Source organism: Monodelphis domestica, chromosome 2, assembly GCF_027887165.1.
Source record: "Monodelphis domestica isolate mMonDom1 chromosome 2, mMonDom1.pri, whole genome shotgun sequence".
NCBI lineage: Eukaryota > Metazoa > Chordata > Mammalia > Didelphimorphia > Didelphidae > Monodelphis > Monodelphis domestica.
Genome location: NC_077228.1, coordinates 419,395,827 through 419,407,678, shown reverse-complemented (window position 1 = coordinate 419,407,678; position 11,852 = coordinate 419,395,827). Strand labels below are relative to the sequence as shown.

The following is an 11,852-nucleotide window of genomic DNA, read 5'->3' as shown; positions in this document are numbered from 1 at the left end:
GTGTGGCCGCTGCCGCATGCTAGCAGTTACTAGGAGCCACAAGTGAGAGCTGGATGTCAGGTGAGGGTCAAAGGCTGGAGAGCTGCCCTAGGAGGGCATGACAAGCCCTCCATACCAAAGGTATTACTCCTCCCTGAGCACCCCATACACCCCTGGTGTCAACCATGAAGGGACCATTGAGGAGAACATTGTACACAGAGACTAATACACTGTGGTATAATCGAACATAATGGACTTCTCCATTAGTGGCAGTGTAATGTCCCTGATCAATCTGCAGGGATCTAGGAGAAAAAACACTATTCATAAGTAGAGGACAAACTGTGGGAGTAGAAACACCGAGGAAAAGCAACTGCCTGACTACAGCGGTTGAGGGGACATGACAGAGGAGAGACTCTAAAGGAACACTCTAATGCAAATACTAACAACATGACAATGGGTTCGAATCAAGAACACATGTGATACCCAGTGGAATCACGCGTCGGCTATGGGTGTTGGGGGGAGGAAAAGAAAATGATCTTTGTCTTTAATGAATAATGCATGGAAATGATCAAATAAAATATTAAAAAATTAAAAAAAAAAGAGTGTAAAGAAGTACCAAGACCAAAACATTAGAGAACCTCTATTGTAACCATTTCCTCCTCAAAACTCTCTTTTCCTGTAATTTATAAGACATTTCACAATACTGATTCTACTAACTTCTCTCTGTTTCATTCAAGCTTATTCCATGCTTCTCCTGGCTAAACCTTCAATTATTTAACTATATACACTCTCCAAAGTTCATTTCTAAGTACCAAGCACTTTCTTCTTTATATTCTTCCTCATTCATTTTCATGATTTTGACATCATGCTTCTGTTGAGTGACCAAATCTTTCTTTTCTGTTCTCTCATTCTATCTCCCATTTTGTTCCTCAGACTGTCTCCTGGATATTTGTAATTTAATGTTCTACCATCTCCTTAAAGTAACATGAACAAAACTGAACTCATCATCTTTACCAACCGACTTTCCCTTCCAATTACCCTTTTTCTCTCCATTTGTACCGTCATTTCCTAAATTATCTAGACTTAAAAACTTGAGGTCATTTTTGACACATTACAAAAATGAGAGTGAGGGTTCAGCCAGACTTTGAGGTGCCAATTGTAATTTTCTTAATTTCTGCATCAATTTCTTTAATCTGTCTCTGCCTTTCTCTTGCTTTATTGCATGTACTATCATTCACAGATTCACCTCCTTGCACTGAATTTTCACCATTTCCCAAGTTTTTTTCTACTATTTTCAACTGCAACCTCATTCTCACTATTTCTTCTAACTCCAAGTGTCACACTATATACTTTATAGGCCTGGCTTCATAACTATTTCCTAACCATATCTGAGTATTTAGGTTTGGCTCCAGAGTTAATTGCATGTTGCTTCTTTTGCAAATCATTAGCTTGATTTGAGGATTTAAACATGCAATGAGAACAACAGTTGGACTCTTTGTACCTAGTTTGTGAATTTTGTGTGTTCTTGCTGTTAGTGACTTCATATTTCTTTTTTAAAAAGCAATTTTTAATCAAGTGATCTTTCTTGTGACAAAAGAAACATCCCCTAGTCTCTCTTTGCAATAGGTTTCTTGTAACTAGATGTTGTGTAAGTCTTAACTGTGTTTAGTCTCTTGATTTCTTCAATCTCCTTTTCCTTTAAATTTTTCTCAGTCATTTCTAATTTTTCCTTTAGGTCCTGAACTTGTTTACTTTTTTTCTGAATTACTATCATGTAAGTAAGTTTCTGTCTCACGCAGTTCTATCAGGGTGACTGAATCATACTTAGGGAAATAGTGCTTGAAGAAATTTTTCAAATGAGGTGTGCATCCCCTTAGAAATTGCCTACAGACATGGTTTGAAGATTCTTCACTATTTGATTCTAGACCTAAGATTGATTCTGCCATCTGATAGTTGGTTGATGTATGTGGCAGGATGTTCCTTTTTGCTCTACAAGATCTTATCATTTGGTTTTGAACAGCATTATCTTATGGCCTATTGCAAATCGTCCCTGTATTTTCTTAGGTAGGACATGCTAGTAGGGTTAGCAAAGTCTATATCTATCCTTTGCTCCACAGTTGGCCAGCTAGTCAGGCTACTATCAGATCTTGTCTTTTCCAGGAATTGCCTTTGTTCATGGGGGCTGAATAGTTCTGAGAGAAGGAACTCAACATCCTCAAAATCAGGATCAAAAATCCTGAAAGCATGTTTCAACTCCTTTTGAGATTTGAAAAACTTTTCTACAAATTTTGGGAAATGTCTTTTTATGGATTCAAGTTCCTGTGATGTGAATTGCCTGTGAACCTTAGACTGCAATATACCAGTCGTTGATGATAACTTAGTGACTTCTTTTAAAGGACAGATTTTCTCTGGTTCACAGTCAGGCTTGTTCTCATTGTCACCTTCATTTCCCTTAGGTACAATATCTGTTTGTCCATTGTCCTTGCCCATAACCTGATCTAGCCCTTTCTCCTTAATTAATTCCTCAAGCACTGTCTTAATCATGCTTTCCAGGTTGTTATCAATAGCCAGTATCTTTTCTGCCTTCAGGGATTATCACAAATCTAAAAATCTTAAGTTGGGTTAGAGTCTGTAACACTGCCATCAAGAGCACATAAACTTGAGCCAGGACCTGCCAGAGTATAGGGTCTGTTTGGAATGGCAACTGCAAAATAGACATTGTTATGTTGCCTATATAATCAATAGATTCAACGATCATGTGGGTCATTGTGTTGTACAATATGTGGTAGACCCAGAAACAAGTGATGATAGCAATGACCACAACTTCAAAAACAACTTTCTTAAAAATTGTTTTTTTCTATTCTACTCTGCCTTTCTAAGGATTGTGGGGTTCAGTCAATCTTTGAGGTGCCAATTGTAATAAAAAGATAATCTGAGTTTCTGTTGTAATAACTAGATACTCTGGAGTGAGTAGAGAGATACTAGGGGAAACCTCAAGGTGCCTAGTTGTAATAGAGAGATATTAGAAGGATACTTAAGGGTGTCTATCAATTTCCTAGGTGGCTAATTGATTAATACTTTTCCTACCCTCCTCCTTCCCTCAATACCTCCCTTCACCACCAACTTATGAAGCCTTTAGCTTCACCCCTCCCCTCTTCCTTCCCTGAGTGGACTATGAGATTTATGAGGAAAAACTCCTTCCTCTTCCTTTCTCAAGTAAGGAGGTTTATTGGGGAAGATAGGACAGGATGGCAGAGGAGGTGAAAGGGATAGGGTTATTCCTAGTCTATAATGAGGGTTAGGAGGATTTTGGGAAATGTCAGTCCTGTCACAGCTGTGACACAAAAGTCTGTCAGGGAGTTATGAAGGACAATTGATTTTCTTCTATCTTCTTCTAATCAGCCCAGTATATAACGGTCAGTCACCAACATCAGCCACACCAAATCAGCCTAGGTCAGAAGAAGCCAGTTTCTCTCTTGATCAGAAGCCAAGGAAATCACTCAGTTCATCTGGCCAGATTCCAACTGTTTTTTCCTGGGAACATTTCAAATGGAATCTTCACCTTGATTGACAGATGATGTCCCCAGCTTTCTGTCTTGCATTCATGAAAATTCTCTCTCCCTTCATGCCTCTTCCACAGTGAGTCCAAGTTAATTTCAAGTTCTTTTATTCTTCCTTTAAAATGTCCTTCATATATACTTTTCCCAACCAATTCCCACTGGCACTATCTTGTTTCAGAATTTCATAATCTTGTATTTCCTACATTGCCTTTCTTATTTAAGCCTCTCTTCCCTCCAGACTAACCCTTGTACCATTTACATTTAAATATTACTTAAACACTAAATTCACCATGCCAAACTTCTCTTCAAAAGGCTATTATGACTCCTTTCTGTTAAATCAAGTCTAAATTCCTCTGTCTGATTCTTAGGACCGATTATATCCTTCTTGTATAAACTTCTTTTCCACTACTTACCAGGATTTTCTGATTTTTTGATTCACACAGAACAAATTTGGAATTACCATGACTATTACCTACTTTACATTTGAAAAGTGTTTTTTCCCCTTGTTTTTATTATAAAAGAATATTTGTCTCTGGTTTGTATATAAGACTTTGGTTTGCTGTTCTCATTTTCAAATTATATGTCCTTATTTGTCTGGGGTAGTATTTTATGGCTTAGGGTTGTAAAACAAGTTGTACATTGAAGAAATAAGCTATTAGTAAATGCTGTTTTTTTATGTCACAATGACATTCAGGTTACCGGCATTCTAGCCATATTCCTCATTGTCTTCCCAATTCCCAAATTCTCATTAATGAGCTTTGACCTTATCTTTTTTTTAATTAAAAAAAAGAAAACTAAACCCTTACCTTCTGCCTTAGAACCAATACAAGGCAGAAGAGTGGTAAGGGCTAGGCAACAAGGGTTAAGTAACTTGCTCAGGGTCACACAGCTAGGAAATGTCTGAGGCCAGATTTGAATCTAGGACTTCCTGTCTGTAGACCTGGCTCTCAATCCACTGAGCTACCCAGCTGTATCTCCCCATCCCCTTCACCTAATCTTGCCCAGTACCTAGCTTCCATATCACTCTAGGCCATTTATAATCCAAGCTGCAGAGTAAACGCCCCTGCCCTCTTTTTACCTCCTCTTTACATGTTATTTTTTCCCCATTAGAAAGGAATCTCCTGACAGAAGGGATTATTTTGCTTGCTTTTGCTGCTTTTGTATCCTCAGTGGTCATTACAGTGTCTAGCATATCATAAAATCTTGGCAAATAACTCATTCATCGATCCATTCTTGATTGAATGAAAATGGGATCAAAATAAAGTAACCCTGTTTTAGGAGCCTTTTATCATAAAGAGTTGGTAAAAATCTTAAATTAGAAGAAATATTATATATACATAATATATATGTATATAGTGTGTGTGCATGTATGCAGAAAGAGTGAGAGAGACAAAGAGATATTCATTTCATAAGAATTTCACTGGATAGAAAGGAACATAGAAGAAATGAAAATTGAAAAAGGAGTCAATAGATGGCTGTTAGAGAGGAGTAAAATCTTATTGAGGAGTGGGAAAATTTAGGAAGTGGTAAAGGGGCCAACACTGTAATCTTCACACATGATTTATGAAACTAGTAATCTAATAAAATTCCTTTTCCAGCTAAACCTTAACTAGTAACAGTGTTAGGCTAATTCTATAGAACAGGTTGTCCTAATTCCCAGCAAGACCACTAAGAACTGTCTCCCTTCAATTATTTCAGCATAGATGCATTCTGTACTAGTCTAACCCTGGTAACTTCATCAGAAATGGTTATTGCTCCATTAGAAGTAGTTCAACCAATTTTTCTGGGAGAGATTCAGGTTTAGGGATTAAGCTTCAGAAGTATAACTGATAATGCTGTGAAAATGGCAACAATTTATATGTGCTTTTTGGTGAAGAATAGTAAAACTGACAAAATTATAATAATCATTTTAATTTTTCTAAAATACCTATATGGACTCTATAGTTTTCTCCAGATAGAACATTTTAAATTCTATATAAGTAATATTAAGCTGTAACTTAGCCTATTCATGCTAAATGTAAATAAACATTCTGGTTTGCCTGTAACAGTTACACATATTTTGTGTCTATACAAATGAAATAAATAGGAAGGACACAAGTCACACAACTTAAAAGAATTGGATGAGTTTTTGATGCCTCAATGAATAATTTAAGCCTTATTAAGTTCTTTATATTTGTCTTGAGGATTATACTGTCAAAGAGCTTTCACATCTATTATCCCATTTGAAACTTAACTCAATGTGATAGGTCAGGGTATGCATCCTTATCCCTAATTTACAGATTGGGAAGCAGATTCAAAGAAGTCAGATAATTTGGAAAAGGTAACAAAGTGAGCCAAAAGCCAAAATAAAATTCAAATTCAGTTAAAGAAATCACATATTTGTTCACTTTGAAAGATGCGATATTATCAGATAAATGCTCATGTTATAAATAGTATTCATATCACAGTTTCAATCTTTTCAAAATAAAAAAGATTGATATTTAGAAAAATAAAAATAGTTATTTAAAAATATTTTAATCAGATAATCTTGTTTAACTAATTCAAATACTTTAGGTTGAAGTAATTTGGACAAGATAGATAAGGCAGATTGGATGCAAGTCTAAAAATCTTAGACAACTTGGAAAAGTCACAAAATTTGCAAGTGGTAGGGGTTAACTTTTCAATTTAAATAAAGAAATCAGTTATTTTTTTCACTTTAAAATATACTGTTATCAAATAAATAATTAAGCTATATAGAGTTTGGCTTCCAAATCACAATCTTTTCAAAAGGAAAAGAGGTATATGTGCTAGAAAAAAAATTAAATGATTATATAAACATTTTAACAGGTAATTTTATTGTTTAAATATTCAAAATTAAAATAATAAAACTAAATCTTTGACTAGTATTTTCTTATTTTTTCATGTAGAACCAAAATTGAAGTAATTTTCATTGAATTCAACAAGTATTTACTGTGTAATTGATATGCAAGGCAGATAATGTCAAAATTTTCATTTTCTTTAAATTGGCTTAGAATTTAGATTATATTGTATTTTGATTATAGAAAATAAAGCTTAAAAATTGATAGCTAACTTTTTTTTTTACTTCCAGAAGATTTATTGGTTGTAACACTAGTATATGTTCTATCTGCACCACTACAAAATAGTATTATATTCTCAGTTTACTTTAACATTATAAAAAACAAAGATCATGAAACTACATTTTGTATTGGAGCATTTTGTGACAATATGTATTACTCACTTGTAGGATCATGTCCTCTAAAACATTTATTTATATATAACACTTTCCTAAATAGATTTTATTAAAATCAAGTTAATCAAGTAAATTTAAATTTAGATCCCATTGGGTAATTTGGTCTAGTAATTTATATTCAATTTAAGGTTTGCTATAGCAACATTATGTGTATTAGCAGACAATATTACTTAGCCACTTATATCAGCAAAGCTGTGATTCCTGGTTATTGTTGTCTTTTGCCGTGCCTTTCAGTAAAGAATTAAACAGTATGAATCAGAAAGAGTATTGTTAATCAGTGTCATCATAGATTTATATAATTTTAGAGTTGGAAGGGACCTTAGAGGTCATATAGTCCAACATCTTCATTTTGTAGATGAGGAAACTGAGGTCCAGAGAAATTAAGTCACTGACCACGGTAAATTATATCTTTTGAACTCTCTCTCTCTCTCTCTCTCTCTCTCTCTCTCTCTCTCCCTCTCTCCCTCTCTCCCTCTCTCTCTCCCTCTCTCCCTCTCTCTCTCCCTCTCCCTCCCTCTCTCTCTCTCTGTCTCTCTGTCTCTCTGTCTCTCTCTCTGTCTCTCTCTCTTTCTCTCTTGCTCTCTCTCTGTCTCTGTCTCTTTTTCTGTCTTGTTCTCTCTCTTGCTTGCTTTCTCTCTGCATTTGTGTGTTAATAATATGGAAATAGGTCTTGAACAATGATACACGTAAAACCTAGTGGAATTGCTTGTTGGCTACAGGAGGGGGTGGGAGGGAAATAACATGAATCATGTAACTATCAAAAATATTCTAAATTAATTAATTAAATAAAAAATTTAAATCAAATCTCTTTGCATTTGTGAAGCACAGCTTTCTGTCTTTTCTTCTTTATTTAGAAACTTTTTCTTGCTCAGAAAAATAATATTGAGAAATAAATATCATCATGACTTTGAACCACTTTTAATCCCATGGTGCTCCTTTGCTTTGACTCCACCTTAAAACTTAGTTCATCATCATGATGAGGGAATATCAGAGTAGTTTTGGGTTAAGAATTCAGGTTGCTATTAAATTCTTCTCCAAATAAAAATTTAACAGCCAGCCAATCTGTTCCTATCTCAGAGGTCCATTCATGATGAGAAGTCAGTGACTGACTGCTTGTTACCTGAGCTGATTTACAATTTCAGAAAGAGAAACCCTGTGATTTCCTGCCTCTGGGTCCTGGCTATCAGGTTTCTTTGGAAGGGGATCTTGTCTGTAGTCAGGATTTGTATCATATTAATCATTATATTCTATAATAAACACAGTTAAAGCTGCAACTCCAATAAACAAACATGCATGAAAATGTGTCCTAGAAATTTTCCATTCAGTAGAAATCATCTTGTAGAGGTGTTTACCCTACCTAGTGATTAAGGCACTCCATCTTTGTACTCATTAAATAGCAGAGCAATGATAGGACTGAGTACAGGCATCTAACTTTTACCAGCTTCTTTTCTTCAAATCTCTAATAGAATAATATAATATCCTATTTGTTAATTTATCCATGGATACCATGACTTAAAGAACTTAACTTTTACCTGACTACTATGGTATTGTTGCTACAAGAAATGGTGAATTGAATTGCAGGGGTATAGTAAAGTGGGTTGAAGAATCTTTCTCAGATTAGCATTGGTCTAGAAATCTGGTCAGATCCTAACATTTTTCAAGAAAGATATTTCCCAAAGATAATCTATTACAATAATTACATACCCAAATGGTCATGGAGCTGCATACAAAATTAAACCATGAATTTTGCTGGAGAATCTTCATATCAGGTTTCTTTTATCTATAGAACTATATCAACAGTAGCTTTTAAAGAACAGGTGCCTAAAAGAACTCTAGACAAGGTAATCTATTCGTTAAGTACAAAACTAAAACCCTTTGAATTTAAGCTTCCATTGAATGCAGTCAAAAATAAGTGAAGTGAATGAACCAGGCACTATCCACTTAAAAACCCTAATCTTCTACATAAGATCTCAAAAACTTCAGCAAATCCCAATGCCACTGTGACTGCAGTAAATGTGTACATGGCAATGAGAAATATGGTTTTTTCAAAATGTTCCGGGACCAGGCATCTTATGATACCCAATCTTTTTTCAAGCAAACTAGCATCACAATGATAAAGAGATTTTACTTGAAAACCAAAAAGATGACTTTGTAGCCAAAAGGCTATCACCTCAAGAATTATTCTTAATAAGGCAGAGAGGATATAAAAGACAGTGTAGATGGGTCTCTGAAGTATGCTTTCTTGATCGATGCTTTTACATGCAGCATAAAGATGAAAAGCAGCTCCAGGAACCAGTACAGTCACTAGCTGTAATGCCCAGAATACCTAAAAAATGGCAGAAATTTTAGTCAAATAATTTTCCCCATATATCCATTAAAAAAACCCTGAACCAACATGTATTGGTTCTTTAGGGAGCTTAGTTTTAGCTTTTGTTTCAAAATTTCCATTGTTATAAATATAAAAATACTTTTCTTAAAGGAAGCTGGACTTAGAATTTTATTAGTGTAGTTAATTCTCATTGAGGAAAGTTCTATTAATATCGATTATTTTCCTTTTTCTGGAATATTTTAATACTTTAGCTGAGTTAATGAAACATATATATTTTCAACTTACTCTTAAATACCTCAATGCATCTAAATTTGTTAAAACTAAAATCTATTTATAAAAGTTATTTTTCCTCATTTATTTTATCCCAAATTATTAATAACAATGAATGGTCTTTTAGGTAGCTATTTTATTTTCTCTTTATTATTATAATTAACCCAAATGTTCAAAATGAAATTGGGAAATGAGCATGTCATCTAAATAACTGAGTTTTCCTTCCAACTCATCTTTATATGAAACATGAAGATCATAAGATCCATAGCATATAGAGCTAAAAAGCAGCATGGATAGCTGATTCCTTTATTTCCAAGATCATTTAAGCTAAAGTAACATTTTTTGGGGGGAGGGAATCATCTAGACAATGCTATCAATTCCCTATTGTTTTGCTCAATGTAGACTTTTGAATGAAATATCTTTTTCTTTCTTAAAAAAAAAAGGGATTTACCTGTGGAGTTATTGGCCTGAACTGGTTGTAACAGAAGAGATTGATTTCCCTCTTGTCTGGATCACAGCTAAAATGCAAGGCTTCATTCCCATAGACTGCAAAGCCCAACACTCCAAGGAAGAACATTCGAACTGAGCCAAAGAAAAGCGTGTGGAACTGACCGATCACTGTAGGAGGTCTGAGCTGTGATAGTTATAGTGAAATGTCATTAAACAGGCAAAAAAGGAAAACTCATATCATATTCCTATGAGCAAATTTGTTGGAAGCTATCTCAAAACAACTGAATCATAAACATAGAGAGCTAGAAATGACCTCAGAGGTCAGAGAGGCCAGCTCTCAAGGTATATTGTTAAAAGAGTATTCTTCTCCTTAATTCTTGAAATATTTATAGTTACACATGGAATATTTTATTTTCCAGTAGTACATATGAGAAATTATTTGAAAAGTTTTGAATTAAGATAATTTTCACTAGCTTTATCCTTTTTTTATCAATAGTTTATTCATCAAGAAACTGAGAATAATCAGATGAACCTATATATATATATATATTTTTAATCCTCCTTAAACTCATCAATATATAAGCTAACTTTTATAAATAAGTGATAATAATATTTATATAGAACTTTAAGGCTTTCTAACTCAATGGCCAAATAATATGCAGCTTGTGTGATTTGATACTAGCTGCCAATTTGGACTTAATAAAAGAATTGAGGCATTGGACTGCATTAAGGGCCAATAAAAGCTACATAGCTTCATGAGTTCATTTATTTCAGTTTTCATTTAGGAGTAGTTATGTTCATCCTATAGTTTAAAAGAAGTCTTAGGAGAATTTTCAGAGAGCAATTTGATAGTAAACAAATCACAAAAACAATATTATTCTGAGCCAAACATCTCATTATTGGGAATATGCCCTCAGAACATCAACATAAAAGAGAAAGAATGAGATCTGTAGCATTATTTATACTTTCAAAGAATTGGAAACAATCTAAATGTCACAGAGTTAGTAACTGTGGCTGAATAAACTAGACATCAATGTAATGGAATACTACCATTAGATAATGATTAATAGAATACCATAAGACTTACATAAAGAAAGACCTTTATGTATTTACACAAAGTGAAGAAACCAAAGCCTGTATATACACTGTATGACTACATACATTTATATGTATGTATATATGTATATCCATGTATATATGTATTTTGTACATATAATAGAGATCGACATACATATAAACACAATAGAGATGAAGAAAAAGAAAGTAGAAGTGGATGCAGAGGAAATTGCTAAAAAATATTATAGAATATTATGTGTAGAAACTAACCTTTATCTATAATAGTTAATACATATCTATTTATTTGGTTATGTTGTTTAAAACTAAATTTCCAAAAAATTAACTAAAAACATCATTGATTCTTTCTATTATTCTCAGAACATGACATCTATCTCTATTCATGCAAATCAGGTAAAAACACATGAACATTTCCAACTCATACAATTTCATTATTTGCTTAATACTCACACATCCTTCGTAGAAGTTTTTGATGTAATTTAGAGACATATCTTGGTAGATTTTATCCTGGAACCACTCTGGGGGGTAATTTCCTGTCCTATATGGCCATCTTATTGCTCCTCACCTTAAACTCAAATTGTTAGATTCTCTCATGACTCTTACAAACAGAAAAACACTCATCACTGCACTTTTGACTTTATTTTCTCTGTACTCTCACCTCCCTCTAACCCCACAGACCATCTTTCATCTCTGAGGCCCCAGCCAACTTTTCTATCTCTGAACAAAAGCCCATTAAAACAAAAGCAGAATGCATGTGGTTTATCTAATAATCCCTCTACAATCTCATTCAGGCAGCCAAACGTGCCAGCACAGCAAGAGCAGTGACATAAGAGGGCAGCATGTCATGGGCAGTGGGCTCTGAAAATATTTGTAATAACTTAAGACCAACTCACACAGATACAAATAAAGATCTTTTGAACTTTGAGCATAATCCTAGAGA

At 34.1% G+C, this 11,852-nt stretch overlaps 1 protein-coding gene across 1 annotated transcript; it reads right to left on the bottom strand.

Annotated features, from left to right (window-relative positions):
* Positions 1 to 8,722: 8,722 nt before the first annotated feature.
* On the bottom strand, positions 8,723 to 11,401 carry GJE1 (gap junction protein epsilon 1). The gene is made up of 3 exons (XM_001380882.4): positions 11,363 to 11,401; positions 9,840 to 10,022; positions 8,723 to 9,115 (listed from the first exon to the last, which is right to left on the bottom strand). The coding sequence occupies exons 1-3, from the start codon at positions 11,399 to 11,401 to the stop codon at positions 8,723 to 8,725; spliced, it is 615 nt and encodes a 204-aa protein (XP_001380919.2).
* Between the last annotated feature and the right edge of the window lie 451 nt (positions 11,402 to 11,852).